Source organism: Pavona decussata, unplaced genomic scaffold, assembly GCF_977016875.1.
Source record: "Pavona decussata unplaced genomic scaffold, jaPavDecu1.1 SCAFFOLD_61, whole genome shotgun sequence".
In the NCBI taxonomy this organism is placed as follows: domain Eukaryota; kingdom Metazoa; phylum Cnidaria; class Anthozoa; order Scleractinia; family Agariciidae; genus Pavona; species Pavona decussata.
This window is the reverse complement of record NW_028145482.1, coordinates 4,367,501-4,384,083: the sequence shown is the minus strand read 5'-3', so window position 1 is coordinate 4,384,083 and position 16,583 is coordinate 4,367,501. Positions and strand designations below refer to the sequence as shown.

At 38.5% G+C, this 16,583-nt stretch overlaps 2 protein-coding genes and 1 long non-coding RNA gene across 4 annotated transcripts in view; 2 read left to right on the top strand and 1 right to left on the bottom strand.

The window, feature by feature from the left end:
- Positions 1-483: 483 nt before the first annotated feature.
- On the bottom strand, positions 484-6,630 carry LOC146479219 (uncharacterized). The gene is made up of 3 exons (XM_085111473.1): positions 5,701-6,630; positions 2,545-2,760; positions 484-1,856 (listed from the first exon to the last, which is right to left on the bottom strand). The coding sequence occupies exons 1-3, from the start codon at positions 6,326-6,328 to the stop codon at positions 835-837; spliced, it is 1,866 nt and encodes a 621-aa protein (XP_084967599.1). The 5' UTR covers positions 6,329-6,630; the 3' UTR covers positions 484-834.
- A 15-nt stretch (positions 6,631-6,645) lies between these two features.
- On the top strand, positions 6,646-11,646 carry LOC146479218 (translocon-associated protein subunit beta-like). Its single transcript, XM_085111493.1, has 6 exons — positions 6,646-6,773; positions 8,313-8,473; positions 9,325-9,423; positions 9,713-9,824; positions 10,759-10,836; positions 11,410-11,646. Exons 1-6 carry the CDS (start codon positions 6,765-6,767, stop codon positions 11,518-11,520), a joined length of 570 nt encoding a protein of 189 aa, XP_084967619.1. The 5' UTR covers positions 6,646-6,764; the 3' UTR covers positions 11,521-11,646.
- Positions 11,647-11,765: 119 nt separating this feature from the next.
- The window catches only part of LOC146479217 (uncharacterized), a 7,874-nt gene continuing 3,056 nt past the window's right edge, over positions 11,766-16,583 (top strand). Inside the window, exons 1-2 of one of the 2 annotated variants that reach the window (XR_014865034.1) lie at positions 11,766-12,403; positions 14,838-14,907. This is a non-coding gene — a long non-coding RNA (uncharacterized LOC146479217). Of the gene's footprint in view, positions 12,404-14,344; positions 14,744-14,837; positions 14,908-16,583 lie in introns of those variants that run through there. The other variant, XR_014865035.1, reaches the window with a different exon arrangement.

The following is a 16,583-nucleotide window of genomic DNA, read 5'->3' as shown; positions in this document are numbered from 1 at the left end:
AGTCTGGTTATTTGGCTTGACCTGGGATACAGCTACACAACTGCATTCCTGACGTCTCTCCTCTTGTGTTATAAATAACTGAAAATCAGTAGTGAAGAGAAATTTATTAACAAGAGACAAGGGTAGCAGGGTTGGTGCAATATGTGGCCTGGATTTGTTTCCCAGAGCCTGAGCTTTGTATGTGGATTGAGTTTGTTGTTGGTTTTCATCCTTGTTCTGAGTGGTTTCTCTCTGGGTACTCCAGGTTTCCTCTCTACTAAAAAACCAACATTTCCAACTTCTAATTTGTATTAATTTGTCTGTTAATTATTCAACATTTTAAGGAGGCAATCTCTCACCCATTTCCCCTCCAGCAGTCCTTGCAGTATTTTTCACAAGCACAAGGAAGGCATGGAAAGCAGATGTAAAAGGAGCAGGTTGTGAATAGTTAATTCACCCCCTCCCCCCCCCCCCCCCATAACAACACCTTGACAGTGCCACAACAACAACAAACACTTTTAATCACTCAACATTATCAACTGTAGTGAAGGTTACTTTATAGTAAACAATAATTATTACAAGTAAGTTGTTGCTTTTAATTTCTATGAGTAACAGTCAATTTGGGCTGCACCCTCCTCAACTATTGACCAACAAATCTTAAAATCATAATCTAATATTTAAATACACACTTAGCTATTTCCCTTTATAAAATTGCCCATGAAAATCCGTTGAGTTTTTATCAGATTGCATGCTCACTAAAGGTTATTGTCTTTATAAAATACCATTTTCAAGTTCTCTACACTTGTACCAAAATATATATATTCATTTCACACACTTTATAATTTTATCAGTCCACTACTGAATAACACAAGTTCTAGATTGCACACTCTCTTCGTCTCTTGCTTCTGTTCTGTCAGGAGTGGGCCTTGCTGTTGTAGAAGCCTGCACTGAAGCCAAGTAAGCTTCTCTGTGCGCCCGCGGCATATCATCCGAGTAGTCACTCTTAGCAGGAGAGGCAGCAGAAGCCCTTGCATTATCAACTTCATCAAGTCGTTCATAATGGTTTTCTCCCCTGGTGGAATTTAACGTTTCTCGGGGTGATGAGCTTTTAGGTTTTCTTGAATGCTGGGGTTTTTTGCGGCGCCGTTCTCTTTCCTTTAAGGCTCGTTCCTCTTGGCTGGAATCAGTAGATGACTTTTTTCGTGCCCTTTGTGATGGCGTTCTCTGGTGATGAACCTCAGCCTCAGTGGTGATTACCCTCTGTTTGTACATTTGTTGTTGTTGTTGTTGTTGTTGTTTTTGTCTTTCCTTGACAGCTTCTTCTTGCATACTCTCTTCATCAGAACTAGACTCCTGTGATCCATCCACACTGTCCTCTGACTCTGAAGGTGTCTGGTCTCCATCAATTCCCCGCGCAATCAGCTGATGATGCTCCTGTCTGGACCGTGTCTTCCCAACTCGTTTGTCCTTGCCATTTCTGTTCTCCACTACAGTGCGATCGCTCTTCACGCTATCAATTCTCAAGGGTGGCAGCTTTTCTTTTAATTTGTTTGAAAAAACCACCTGGCATTCTAAGGCGTTAGCAAGTTTGCTAACAATTCTGTTATTGTGTTCAAGATCTGTTTCCCCAGTAGTTGACAGAACAGACAAGGCTAACTTGTAATATTCCACAGCTCTGTCATAGTCCTGTCCAAGGAAACTCACTGCAGCCAAACCTTCATAAGCTTGCCACAATCCTTTGTTGTCACTAGAGTCTTTAGCTGCTTGGATGGCATGCATGAAACTCTCTCCAGCTTTCTTGTACTCACCAAGCTGACTCTGGGCAAATCCCATGTTACAAAAAGCCTGTCCTTGTGCTGATCTGTTGGACACCTCACCTGCCATGGGAGAAACAATAAAAATCAATAATAAAATTAAATGAAATGCAGGCAAAGTTAACCCAGGTTTCACCTCTAATATCAAAGCATTGATAATACGAAGAGAAATTTGATGCTGATCACTGTTAGGGCTTAAAACTTTAAGCCCTAACAATGATCAGCATCAATTATTTTCTTCTTGTAATATCAATGATTGTTCAACCCCTGAGGTCATGAAAATTAAGTACTTTTCTAAGAACAGTATGGGGAAAAGAAAGGAGAATTTGTTCTTTCATTTTTTTTTTCTTTTTTCGTCCACATGTAGCCCACTATATGGAGTTCCCTCCACCATCACGGCTTCTTAGAGGTCTAGAAAGTGCTGCAAATTTAGAATATTAATTTCATAGTTATATTAATCACAGATCCCACTTAAAAATCAGATATCAAGGAGTGGGTATTTGTGAAAAAAAAAACTGGATATTGGCCAGAGATTAAAAGGATTGGAAAGTGTTTACTGCCAAACTGAATGTTCTAGTCAGAATAATTTACAATCAATTTGAATTTTAATATAAACTATATGCAAGTCTAATATGAGCACAAGCTTAATACCTGCTGCTAAAATAAATATACCAAAAACTCTGCAGATTTTTTTGCAAAGATATTATTAAATATTATTTTATTGACTGCACCTGTCACACTCATTCCTTACCGTGAAGAGAAACTGCCTGCCTGTGGCACTCCATTGCTTTGTTGTACTGTTTAAGCTGATTATACACGGCTCCCAAGTTTTGTTGAAGAACAGCTTCTAGTGCCTTGTCAGGGTGCTCTGTTCGCATCAGAGGCAGTGCTAGTTCAAAACACTCTGCAGCATTCTGGTACGATTTCAACCCACTGTACAGTAGACCAATATCATTGTACACTTTACCTAGAGTAATGAAAAGATTAAAAGTAAATTGAGGACTCTGGTATACTATTAGATACAAGAATTTAAAAACCATTTAAGGACGGTGCCTACTTTTGTTACTCACCGCACGCATACACTGTACGTTCTGCGCATCTCGAGATACTCGAGTTTCCTATGGATGGTGCCTTCTAGTACAGGGATATTTTTGTGCGATTTAAAACTATGCGGAGAAAGCAGAACTTAGCAAATGCTCTTGGTATCCAAAAATAAAATTTGGGGTAACATGCATTTTTCAGATATAACAAAGCTTCAATGTAGAAGAAAAAACCCATATATTGCTTTGCATTTTCCTGTGTTTTAGAATAATTGTGTAGAGTAAATGTGTGGTTACCCCCAATTTTTCTTTTTGGATTTCAATAGCCCTTGCTAAGATCTGCTTTCCCTGCAGTCATAAATCGCGCAAAAATACTTTGGTATTAGTAGGCACCATCCTTAATTAACCAATGAAATACCAGACTGCAAGAACTGTATCCTGTTCCTCAAAGATTACCTCTTGAAAGGGAGAAGCCAAAATGTAGTTGTGGGCTACCTTTCACTTGTTTGTTTCCCCTCTTACAGCAATGAGAAGTAGCATGTACTGCTCACTGCCTTCTCTGCAGAATTTAGGTTTACTAAACTGACATTGTTACAAAACTATACTATTAGGTTTCTCAGCTATCTCACTCTTATCCTTGTCTATTTAAGCATAACATTTTCTATGCAATCTCATTGAAGTCTTTCACTATTTCACTCTAGAGCTCATACTCAATGAACTACATGCAGCTGCTCCAACTCCCTTGCTGCTTCAAGTCTATCTCTTGTTAAATATTATGAACATGTAATATATCTTACAGCTCTTTTTCTTGGATGGGCAAATTATACATTCAAAAAAGCTTTCAGCAGCAGTCAACAATACTATCACCAAACAAAGTATGATGTTAATAAATTATAGCTGGCATCGCAATCATTTCAATCAATTTGTTACTCATTTGAACCCAGCTGGGGTTGCTAAGATACTACCATAAACATTCATTTGGAAAACATTTGAATCACTGACAGGTGCAATTTTTAATCAACACAAATATTGCCTGTTTGAAATGACCATCCCCGCCCTAGCAGGCTGTATTGTGCACATCAATGTTTAACCATTTTGGGACAATGATTAAATTACATATTTAAGTGAAAACTTGGTAATTACATAATTACATAATTCACAGACCACTGCTATCATGTAATTAGTGTGACTGTGTCTAGAATTATAACTCTATAAAGGCTTGCCTCAAGTGCAGCCTTTTTATTTAACTATAGTGTAAACAAAATTGCAAACAGGGACAAATTTTAAAAATCAAACTGTTTAGGCAAAGAAATTATGGGGTATGTATTAACTGGCCACCTGGACTTCAAACAGTCAGTTGTTTTGTGCAAGAAATTCATATTTAAGAAGCACTGAATAAAATAATTATTGCTTATAACCATTTTTTTTTCTCAAGTTTAGAGAAGTTGAGGACTTGCTGCAATTACAAAAAATTTGTAAAGTTCAAATAACACACTCAACAACATAAGCCCCAAATACGTTGGCATTGATCAATTCATGGTAAAGTAGCTAATTTCGAAGTGGTGTGATAGCTGGCACACTTTAAATAAAAGCAACATGGGGCATGAATGTAATAATACAGTAACTGAGGGGTTTGGCTATGTAACTTTTTTGCATTAAAATAATATTACTGAAATTGCTTGAAATAAGCCCTGTTGTGGCACAGAGACCGTTTGTTATGACTGTAAGAAACTTGAAACTTGCATATTTAGTTTTTGGGCAAATGCGACCTAAACAAGAGATGCCAACACTTGACTGATTTCTGTTGTGTACAAGACTGAACCAAGTCAAGTGTTTGCATAATGTTTCTAGAAAAGTAAAAAGCTAATTCTTGTTTATCTAGCATTTTGCACAAAAATTAAGTACACAACTACGGTAAGTTCATTACATGACAACCGGTCTCTGGGCCACAACAGGGCTTATTTGGAGCAATTTCAATTTTAAGGAAAACAAAAGTCAAATACCCCTTCTCTTGTCCAAAACCCTTCAATATATTATACACCACAGAAAAATTAATGTCCAGCTCCAGAAAGTATCCATACCCTCGCACTGAAGGCCATCACAAATTATTTCTTGGGGAAAAGTGAACCATTTCAAGAATTTCTCAAGAAGTGGAGAAGAGGCATGGGTATTTCATAAATATTAAAAACAAATTTGAAAAACAATTGTAAACCATCACACTAGAGACATTATTATCACATTTGTGTTCACCACTAACCAAAGGTGTGGGATACATAATTTTTAAAGCTGTAATGTCGAAACAAGCTGGCCAGGCTGATTAAGAAGCTTAACTGGATTAAACTTAACTCAAAATGCTGGTGCTCAGTTATCAGCATTATGCTGAAAGTTGCAGAAAACACCGTACACGTTGTAACGTATATTGGAACGTTGCGATTAAAGAAGAAACCTAGTCTACTTTCCCCACAATTGAGGCAAATTGTGAAGAGGAAGTGTTGTATGTGCAATTTCATCTGCAACTTGTCTCGCAATGGTGCTGCACTTCACAGATGCAGACAAAAATAACCTCATAAATTTAAAAGCACCTTTAATCCTGCTTTAAGGGGAGGGATTAAAAATAACTCAAGGCTAAATGCTAAACGCATTTAGTTATTTTTTCCACTTCAAGTCTCACGGATAAAAATCTGGGGATTGTTCATGTTGTCATGGACAATGATGGAATTCCAAACATTCCAGACGATGTTTACTGATGCGTGGATACTTATCATTATTATATCAGCACAGCTTTGCTAACTACTTCACAAAGTCATCTAATATGTTATAACAATACAAACTATAGGATTGTACCAACATTTGTAAGAAAGGCCTACCCTTCAAGGCGACATCATCCACTTCATGACAAAGTTCAATGACTTGAGTAAGCACTTTACTGCAATTCCCGATGTCACGGAGCTCCGCTAACAAGCCTGCAAGATTGTTCAGGATCAGCAATTGCGTTTTCCTGTCTCCGATTTCTTGGAAAATTTCGGCGGACTGTTGGTAAATCTCCGCGGCTTCTTTGACGTTGCCGAGACTCGTACAATCATTGCCCAGTTTCAAAAGAGTTTCCCCTTGCATTTCTTTATTCCCTTGCGTCTTGTACTCCTCGGCGGCGATTTTGTAGCAGTCCACGGCTTTCTCTGTCTCTCCAAGAGCATCGTATGCTGTCGCTAAATTGTATTGCAAGTCAGCGTAGTTCGTGATCCCGTCCAATTCTTTTTCTGGCGGAAACGCTTTGAGTAGAAACTCTACCCCTCGCTTAGCATCGCCCCGTGCAACATAGCATGCTCCGAGATTAAAATAGCAGGCTCTCTCCGTAAACCCTTCTTTGAGGTCCACAGCAAGTTGAACGGCCTTTTCGAAAGAGTTGCAAGCTTCATCGATGTTCCCCTTCGCAAGTTCCTGGTGGCCTAGCCTCGTAACTCCGTCAATCTCATCTGAAATAGCCTTATTGTTCATATTCCGACTGTTTAAAACAACGCAAGATCAGAGTAAACCACAATCCGTTTTAAGACAAATGCAATGCGTAGATCGTGTAAAAGAGAGAGCAGAAACAGTTAATAACAAGTCGCGTTCTAGCAGTCTTCAGAGTTCAAAATTGTTCCTTGATAGACGGTAACCTTCCGAGACTGGGACGGAAATAAGTAAAGGTCTAAAATATGTTATCACTGCTGGAAATCCTGCCGCCAATAATTCCCTCAACTTTTGATTCACGCGTTGTTTTTGTTGAGGTTGGTTGTGAAGTGACGTCGCGTCGGGAATCGCCGGCTCAAGAACACCACCTTGAAGTCATGCGCGTGTGCGCGCCTCGCTTTCGAACACGTCATCTTCGCTCCTTTCTTTCTTTCTTCCTTTGATATCCAGCAAGACGGTGTAGTGGTGAGTTGCTGCAGAAATGAGAGCGGTACGTTGCATTTTTCGTGTTTAATTTTACAACCACGTTAGGAGATATAATAAATGGCTATCAGGGTTTCAATTTTCCCGAAGATCATCAGAGATCTTGACTTTTTGTGCCCGGTAACATTCATTTCTTTGTCACGTGTTGCTTTGTTTATGAAATTTAAAATAGACACGCATAAGTTGAATTTGTCGCTGATTTACACGTGCACCTTCATGTTAAAAATAATGGCGCAAAAAATAGCGTGTTAGTATTTTTTTTTTCTCTCTCTTTTGTTTTTGCAAGCACTTTTTAGGTTGTGTGATCCATCTCAAAACTTTTTCAACGCTATTTTCATCCAGGCTTTTGCTAGCAAGCCTCTGTTAAACTCCTTCTTTTGGGAGTTGAGAGGCTCTGCTAAGTAAGATGCTTTCTATTCAGCATTTAAATCAGTGTCACCCTTTTGATTCATCATCATTATCATCATCGTCATCATTATCTCTCCCTGCGCCAGAAGCGCATATGGCTATGTCACCCTTTTTTAACCAGTTCCTTCCCAGGTAGCCCAAGCTCAAAATATGAGCGCTAGTTACGCAAGGGTTGAAAAATATAAGGATTTGTATGGGAGAAAAACAGTTTATTTTAGAGGCTAAAAATATGAACGAATTTTTAAATAAAAATCACCCACATTACTTCTCTTGTGTATTTCATGCCTCCTATGTGGTTTTTAGGACAATTTAGCGCGATTCCAGTGAGTTTTAATTCCATCGCTCTCTCTCTATATATCCTTTGAGAGAGAGCGATGGAACTAAAACTCACTGGAATCATGCTAAATTGCCCTAAAAACCACATAGGAGGCATGAAATACACAAGAGAAGTAAAATCAACCGTTTTTCTCCCATACAAATCCTTATATTTTTCAACCGCTACGTCACCAGCGTTCATATTTCGAGCTTGGGCTGCCTGTGGTTCCTTATATACAGTAAGTGAAGAAGACATCATATCTTTCTCAAAATATGAAACAAACAATCAGGGACCCTTGAAAGGTTGATACCCTGCTAAATGTATTAACCAAGCTTTGCTAGCCACTTGTCAGTAGCTAGTCGTAAAGATGTTACTGCACTCATCAGTATGAAACCTAGTGGGAGTTAAGGCTGGGCAAAGGTTGGGTGTTTGAACCAGCTTAATTTTTTTGTTCAAATGCCCCACTGCTGAACATTTGTGGATGGTCAACAGTCACCCATAGTTCGTAGAAAATTTGTAGGATATGGTAGTCCAACAGAATGGCCAAGAGTCTCCAATATAGGCAGGCTATTGCTATCAAATCCCCTTGCTCGGTCTGTCCTCACCCCCCTGGGGCTTAATATTGAAAAGTACATTAGCCAGATGGTTATTTTTTTCTTTCTTTTTTTATGGGCATCTCAGGAAATAGTGACTAAAGTTTTAATAAATTTAGATGGATGGGGGGAGGGGGGTGAGAATCTTCTAGGAATACTTGGTTTTGTTTGAGGTAGTGAGTAGTTTAATATTTATTGAGCATTTGTGTTCTGTTTTTTTCTTTTTCAGATTTTTTTGTGTTTCCTTCTTGGAGCCTTTATAAGTTGCACTCTTAGTGCTGAAGGAGATTCAAGTGCCAGACTGCTCATCTCAAAAAACATCCTGAACCAATATGTTGTTGAAGGAAAAGAATTAACTGTTCACTACAACATCTACAATGTTGGAAGTGGGTAAGAGCATATGTCTCATGGTTAATGTGAGTTGTTCATAAAGCTAAGTTAGCTACCAAGCAAAATTTATTGATGTAGGTATCGTGCCTTCTATCCATTGTCATTTTATTCTTTGGGAATTTCAAAACCTTTGAAAGAGATGTCATGTGAGGATTAGTTACAAAAGAGGAATGAGTTTGAACTCTCTCAATATTAACCCTTCAAGCCCTAGTATTGAAATGCAAACTCTCCTTGCTAGTCTCCACTCATTTATTACAATTTCTGTTGGGAGAATTTGTTTGAACATCAAAGCATTTATGTTTGATGATCATATCCTTTATTCTTATAACCCAAGCGGTGATGTTGTAAGGGGAAATTACATGTTGATGCTGTCATGATTGGAGCTTAAAGGATTAACAATAGCCTTAGCATTTCTTGTTCTTGTTTTACCACTGGAGCTTTGTTTTGTAATAATAATTATTGTGGGACTGTTATTAATCTAATGTTTTGCTTGTAAACACAAAGTACGTGCCTGGTTAACTTCATTTTTCTAGGATGATTTTTGTACATGTAAAGAATTCTTCCAAATGCCGTGATCAGAAGTCTGTATTTTAACAGTAAAGTAACAGTAACATGCCAACTTGCTTTCCTTCCAACAAAAAAAAAGCTTTTAACAATATAAAATAAAATTTAAAAGTTGCAATTCCCTCCATGGTGTTTAACTAAGTAAATGCTTTTTTTTTTCAAATCCACAAACTTAAATTTCTGTGATATGTTGAACACACGCTCTACTTCTAACCCTTACTATTTTGTACAAGAACATGTCTGACCTTTTTTTACTGATGTATTGTGTTTTCTGTTTGAATTTTCAGTCCTGCCTCATCAGTATCGTTGACTGACAATTCCTTTCCTGCTGATGAATTTAATGTTCTTCATGGATTGTTGTCAGTAAAGTGGAAAGCTATTGCTCCGTATCCTACTGATAATTTAATCTGATTTCAATTACAACTCTTTGACTTCAGTTGTTTAATAAAACAGCCAACTTTATCCTTGAACTTTGAACAAAAATTTAGTTACAGGGTGATGTTATTCACTCTGAGGAACTGGGCTCAAAGTGGACATTGACAGCTAAGCTGTTTTAGCTGAGAAAGTTTTGTCTGTTTCGAGATTTAAAATGCTGTTTAAGGTGCTTGTAAGGGTATATAGATTGCATTTATTGAATGTGTTTTGTGTAAAACCTTTCCTTGACTGTTTGATTAGTGGTACTAATGTATCTCACACAATAATCCTTGAACCAAAGAAGTCTGGAATATTCAATTTCACATCTGCTCAGGTTTCTTATAAAGCTTCTGAAGATGCGACAGATCCTCAGGTAGGCTACTGCGTATGCTACAGTGTATGTCGTCAAGCCTTAGTGAAAAGGGGCATCTAGGTATCCTGTAAATTACAGCCAGTTTTCAGAGGAAATCGTATAAAATGTAACCTGTAGAATAATTTCCAATTCAGATTCAGTTTTAACCTTTTTTTTTTTTTTTCAACCCAGCCAAGATGCTATGTTTAAATTACTGCTAGACCTAACAGAGAAGTCATTGTCATTTCAGCCTTGTCTTCAATGGCTCACACTCTGTACCCTTTTGTCCCTGTTACTTATCTTGCCTGCATAGCAGTGAATGCTTGAGAATTAAGGAGTTTTTATATTGGTATTATTGGGGTAAGGCTCCGTGAGGGTAAAGTACTGGGATACCTCTCTTTATTGTTTGCTGCCCTGAGTTAAATTATGTGATATTGCTGGAAAACTGTCAAACGAACATAAGTGATCGAAATCAGAAACTGATTTTGGAACAAGCTGCAGATTGCACAAAAAACTGAGTGCCTGATAATGCTATACAAGCTATCAACAAGAGCAAGTTACTGCTGAAAAGCTCATGTTGGAGCACATCTGAGCTTTGAGTTTAGTCAATTATTACAATGTTTATGCAAATCATTTTTCCTTTTACAACCAAATCATACTCCCAAAACCCAGATTAAGCCCTCAGGGTACTCTCAACCAATGCAAGTTTTCTTGATGTGATGGATTAATCCCATGGGGCATTCTAAGGGAATCAGAATTTGTTCATACTCTGATAGAATGGAAAACAACTAAAAGAAGTTGTCCAAGCAATTAACTCCTCCCTTTCCCTCCTGTCAGCCTGTTGTGTAAACGTCCCGATCAAATTGTGCTACTATAAGTGCCTAATGCGTATTGCAGTCTATTACTTTTCTATTACTGTTCCATTCACACTGATTTTTGTGTTTCATCCTTCTAGATTGCTTTTTCAACCATACCTGGTGAGGGAGGAATTATGGGCCAGCAGGAATATGACCGCAAACACTCTCCACACCTTGTAAGTTTTTACAACACACACAGAACTATACGTTGGGTCTGGGATCCACAGGTTTCTCAGAAATATATATTATTATACACGTTCCTGGAAATAAGTTTTCACAGTATTCAGTGAGTCTTGAACAAAAACTGTGAAGGTGCAAATTAAGGTTTCACTCAAAGAAATAAGTTTTGCCATCAGTTACCATTACAGTGACAATTAAGCAATTGCTTAGTTTTGTCGTTAGACTTAGTTTTCTCAACAACTTTGTAGAGTTAGCCCTTCGCCAGAGCGATTCAGGATTTGCTACCATTCGAAACGCCAGCGCTCGAATCTCTTTGTGGTGGTCAAGTTACCAAACCAGCATCACAGTTTCTATAGAAACTAACCGTTAGACATTGGGTGGAATTGACACTGAACTTTATAATAAACAGCAAATTACTGTACTTTCACAATCAAAAACGTCGAAATTCTTCAGGTTTTCTTTCCGACTGCCTCTTCTGTCACAAACTTAACTTTACTACAACAAGAAAGCTCGAGCGTGATCCTGGTCATCCAGTCATTAATTTTAAGTATAATCATTATTTTTCACAGGTCGACTGGGGTCTGTTTAGCCTGATGTCCCTGCCCACCATTCTTATACCGTTTCTTGTCTGGTTTCGAAGCCACTCCAAGTACGAAAATTTCAAGGCAAAGAGGAACTAGAGCAAAACGCAATCATGGATCGCAGAGTACTCGGCACAAGTAACATCGCCAGGCCTCTCTCGAGTCTCTTGTTTTGCTTGGAGGACAAAATGCTAAATTAATTTTAATAAAACGTTTTTGTACGCACATTGGTCTTGCTACGATTTTGTGTCTCAGACTTTCGCCTTTAATGCTGATTTACAATTGAAGGGTTTTGGGCATAACTTGACTGCTTGCAGTTCCCCTTTTCTCTTAATATCTGTCGAGTGTTAATCAATCCGTCGAGTGCGAGCTACAATAGAAGTATGGACGAGAAGGGTTACTGATTGGGGCGTACCAATCCTCCTCGTCCCATTTTTCGCTGCGTGTTTATACCACTACACAAACTTCGAGAGGGAAACGGACGGCAAGCAGTCTAGGGCACAACCGACCCATAGTGCTTTTTAGATCGCTTTTTGTGGTCTGCTACATTGTCATCGTGTAGTGTAAGTAAGTAAGAAAGTTAGTCCATTTTCCGTAAAGGTTCGGAATGCCGAAGGTCCACCACGACAGGTTGACGAGATCTCAGTCGGCTTTATTCGTACGGAAGATCCTTGTAGTCAATTTAAAATGGCTGTCGTGTCTCTCATGATCATGCGTGGATTTTCAACAACAACAACAACAAGAACTTTATTTTCAAGGTGGCAGTTTGTGGTTCTTGCAAGGAAAACATAGGTTTTCAATATTGTAAATCAAAAGAACTTCTAAGGAACACTCGGCTGAGTTCATAGCGAAGAAATTCCTGTTCGAGATTGTGTCAAGGCGAAACGTGCGATCGCAAACAAGATCTCCAAATCATCACATGGGCTGTAAGACGCTCTCGGAAATTTTTGTTCGCTCCTGGGAATCCACTACACTACTACAGGTTTGAATGTGAATTTTACCGTGCTTTATGTTAAATTGATCGATTTGTCATATTTCAAATAGCTTTGGTGAAATTTTCGATAAGCGTACTCAGTTTAAGATCGCTTGGATCGTTCGCCTTCACGTAGCTTCGCTCCAGGCGAAAATTGAACGAATTTGCTTTTCAGGCGTGAACACAGGTCTGTCTGAATAAATTTTTCAATTAAGAAAGCTTATTGTCTGTTTACCTGTGTGTCTTGATTCATGGAATTTCTTCACCATGCGATCTTATGTAAATCATGGGAGAAGAAGTTTTGGCACTGACTAGAGCTGTTCCTTTACCCTCTGACTTTTAAGAAACTTCCATGATCGTTTTTTACCCTCGAAAGTTCGAGTTTCGAATTTTCTTGCCTATTTTAAACGAGTATTCGCCTTTCAACCCCCCCCCCCCCCCCCCCAACCCCCTCCTCTCCGAGGTCGTCCTTTAGTAGATTTATCAATGTCTTAATTAATGATCTAATTTATTACGCAACAGTGATGGCGACGACAACGCCACAAAACAAACCGCTTAAAAAGCAAAAACAATCGCTCTGCACGTGCGTTTTAAATTGTGGTAAATTTCTTTGCCATCCTTCTGCAAAACAACAACCTGAAATGACCATGAACGCCACTCGCACCAATTTGATTCCTGGCGAATCCTGGGTAGTTCGCCGTTTCTGTTAAAGTTGAACGAGTTGAAATCATGGCAAAGTAGTACGAATGAAGTAAAGTTATTTTCAAGTGACGTTTTCTTTGCTGTTATTATCGGTTCCGAGGAGGCTCTTCTCGTTTTTTACGCGCGCACAGTATTTAAACGTCTTGGGACAGACTAAGGCACCCTACTGAACCGGCGAGTCGACAAGTCGACTTCTAACTGGACTCCAAGAAAACGGACTTCGAGAAATTGTATCAAGTCGACAGAACTGATTTGATGTACATGTATTTACTTTTATTACGCGATTTTTAAGGGTTTCACCCGTCACCGCAATCCTAACATTACACTTCACAATTTTATTTCATTATAAAATTTTAAGGAGAGAAATCTTCATTAGGTAATATACGCGACTCCAGTGATTTTTAGTGCCTGCCAAATCTGCGAGTCAGCGAGCCATGCGAGCCATTTTTTTCTTCTTCGATTGGTCTGGGAGGTCGTCGATCATTTCACCAACAAACAATTTAAATTTAGCTACAAAAGTGCTTAGAATTGAAATATTCCATGAAAATTCCCTTATCTGGCTTCGGTTGCCAGAACTATTGCTGGTGCGTCAAATAGGAAATATGGGTGAAACATCTTAGAAGAATTTTGATATTGGATGTGGGCGAAGATTTCGTTATTCTTTCGTCAGAACATAAGTTACGGCTGGGTGCAAAGATTACCCTGGGACTCGTTGACGAGCCTGTACTCGTACAAAATACTCGTGATTTAACACTGACTGTCAAAACATGATCATGTCCGTGATCACAAGCCCGATCACAGAGGCCCAGGGGGGGTACTCCTCGGAATTCTTGGTGGGGGTGTGCCGCCCGGGTCTTAAAATCCCGACCCTATTTCAGACCTAAACATGCCATTTTCCACACCCGTTTTCAGACCTGACCTCTAAAATTCATACCCGTTTTCAGACCCGAACGGAAGTTGACGCAAGGAGTAAAAGTAAGCTGGAATGACATAGTTTATCTATTTCTTTTTCTCGCTATCAGTTAGTCGTTCCAGTTACGTACTGAGAAGAAAAATATGTTTGTAAGCTCTCGTAAATGTTCCCGGCCCCACAAACCGGATCCGATTTCAGACCGTAATTGTCAAAATCTATACTCGTTTTCAGACCAAAACGGCTCAAAAACCATACCCTTTGGGGCGGCACATACCTATATACCTTATATAGGGGAGTACCCCCCCCCCCCCCCCCCGGGCACAGAGGCCAATGCCATCGTCTGATAAACGACAACACAAAATTCGATCATGTAACTTGCTAACTGAAAACTGATGCAATTTTAGAAATTTCCATAATCGTTTTACCCTCGAAAGTTCGAGTTTCTAATTTCCTGGCCTTCTTTAAACGGGTATTCAGCTTTCAAACCGTTGCAGGTAATATAACACTAAAAATTTGACCTTTCAGTTATCACAAGTTACAATCAAAACAGTCCCATATTGTCACAAATCACAAGGCAAACAACATGAAACTCGAACACAGGATTAATGTTGCCACAAGCGTTTTAACCTCGAAAGTGCGTGCATCGATACTTTCCTCAGTATCCAGTTTTCAAACAATCGGGCAAGAAGTTCGCATCATATCGTTCTGCAAGAATGTCTGCTCCAGAAGGCGAGGTACAGGCTGTAAATCGAAAACTACTTAGGCGACTTTCTTTTTATTTTAGTTGGTTCTTTCATAACTTGTTCCGCTTTGTTGTTGTTTGCGCAGATTGTGCTCCAAGACGAAATCCCACCCGAAACGGTGGAGGAGGAATCGAAAACAACAACTAAGTCCAAAGGTAAACTGTAAAAAGTTTTTAATAATTTTCACCTGATGATTTTAACAATGAACTTACTCAAATCAACTGGGACATTATCATTACAAGCACTAGTCATCAAGATATCTATAAAATATTCTCGACGTTTTACAATAAATTTAATAAACTGGTTAATAAACATGCACCCTTAAAAAAAGCTTTCAGGTCGCAAGGCAAAACAATTTTCGAAACCATGGATTACTAACTGAAGGCATTAGACGATCAATAAAAGTCAAGAACAAACTGTTTTTGTCAGGCGATAACGAGAAATATAAATTATATAGAAATCAAATTTTGACACTTACCCGTTTAAGTAAAAAACAGTATTATTCTGAATACTTCGAATCTAATTTATTGAGTGTTAAGAAGACATGGGAATGTATTAATAGTTTGCTAAACAAAAAGAGAAATCGAAAATTCATCTGTAAACTCAAGGAACCTGATAACAGCGGTTTAACCCAAGACCCAACCCGAATTGCCAATATTCTTAACAGCCACTTTGCCTTCATTGGACGCAAAAGCTACCCCGATCTTTGCGCCATTTCACTGATTATTATCGTCAAACCAGTCTCCTGAATTCTTTCTTTTTTGTTCCTGTGACCCCTTACGAGGTTCAACTCGAAATTCTGTCCATCTCCAACAACAAGGTGCATGGTCTGTATTCGAGTCCAACTTCAATCTTAAAATGTGCTAGCTCTACCCTCTCATGTTTTGGCGAATATATTCAAGGCTTCAATTAATTGTGGGAATTACCCTTCAAAACTTAAACACGCAAAAGTCATTCCCATTTACAAAGACAGTGACGAGACAGATCCAAACAATTACAGACCTATCTCACTTGTTTCAAACTTTAATAGAATCTTTGAAAGATTGATGTGTGTGCGTTTAAAATCCTAACTTAAGTAAAACAGATATTCTTGTTCCATCTCAATACGGCTTTCGAGAGAAACATTCTACCCAGCATGCAACGCTAGATATTATTAACACCATTCAAAACAATATGGATAAACAGTTGCATACTTGTGGCATCTTCATTGATCTAAAGAAAGCATTTGATACGGTAAACCATGAAATACTGCTGCAGAAATTATATCATTATGGAATAAGAGGGATAGTCGACCCTCATAGTCAACGATTGGTTCCCTTCTTATCTTAAATCGCGTTCACAGACAACTAATATCGGTCCCCATATTTCTGAAAAGGCCCCTACGGAATGTGGCGTTTCTCAAGGTTCTGTTCTAGGGCCTTTACTCTTTTTGTTGTATATAAATGATATCAGAAACTGTTCAGATAAATTCAAGTTTTATTTATTTGCTGATGACACTAGTATCCTGTGCAGTTATAGGAACCTTAAATCCTTAGAACTAGAAGTTAATACTGAATTAAATAAACTTTGCGAATGGCTGACAGCCAACAAATTAACTCTAAATACTAAGAAATCTAATTATGTAATATTTTTAATTACAAAAAGAAACTTCCTTATCAACCAACGATAAATATTTACAACAATGATAAAGTGAGTTTCGTATTCAACATTAGAATGTAAAGATCATGTGAAATATCTTGGCATACTCATTGACAAGAATCTCAACTGGAAAGTTCATATAGATTTAATTGCTCTAAAAGTTAGCAAGGCCATTCAGTGGCATGATAGCTAA

What these genes read in the sequence shown, in the direction of transcription:
- LOC146479219 (XM_085111473.1), bottom strand. Translation starts at nt 6,328, where the DNA reads ATGAACAATAAGGCTATTTCAGATGAGATTGACGGAGTTACGAGGCTA. An exon ending in GGATGATGTCGCCTTGAAGG is followed by an intron (nt 2,761 to 5,700) that starts GTAGGCCTTTCT and finishes TCATTACTCTAG; the next exon opens with GTAAAGTGTACAATGATATT. An exon ending in GCAGGCAGTTTCTCTTCACG is followed by an intron (nt 1,857 to 2,544) that starts GTAAGGAATGAG and finishes CTCCCATGGCAG; the next exon opens with GTGAGGTGTCCAACAGATCA.
- LOC146479218 (XM_085111493.1), top strand. An exon ending in AAGATGCGACAGATCCTCAG is followed by an intron (nt 9,825 to 10,758) that starts GTAGGCTACTGC and finishes TCATCCTTCTAG; the next exon opens with ATTGCTTTTTCAACCATACC. An exon ending in GCAAACACTCTCCACACCTT is followed by an intron (nt 10,837 to 11,409) that starts GTAAGTTTTTAC and finishes TATTTTTCACAG; the next exon opens with GTCGACTGGGGTCTGTTTAG.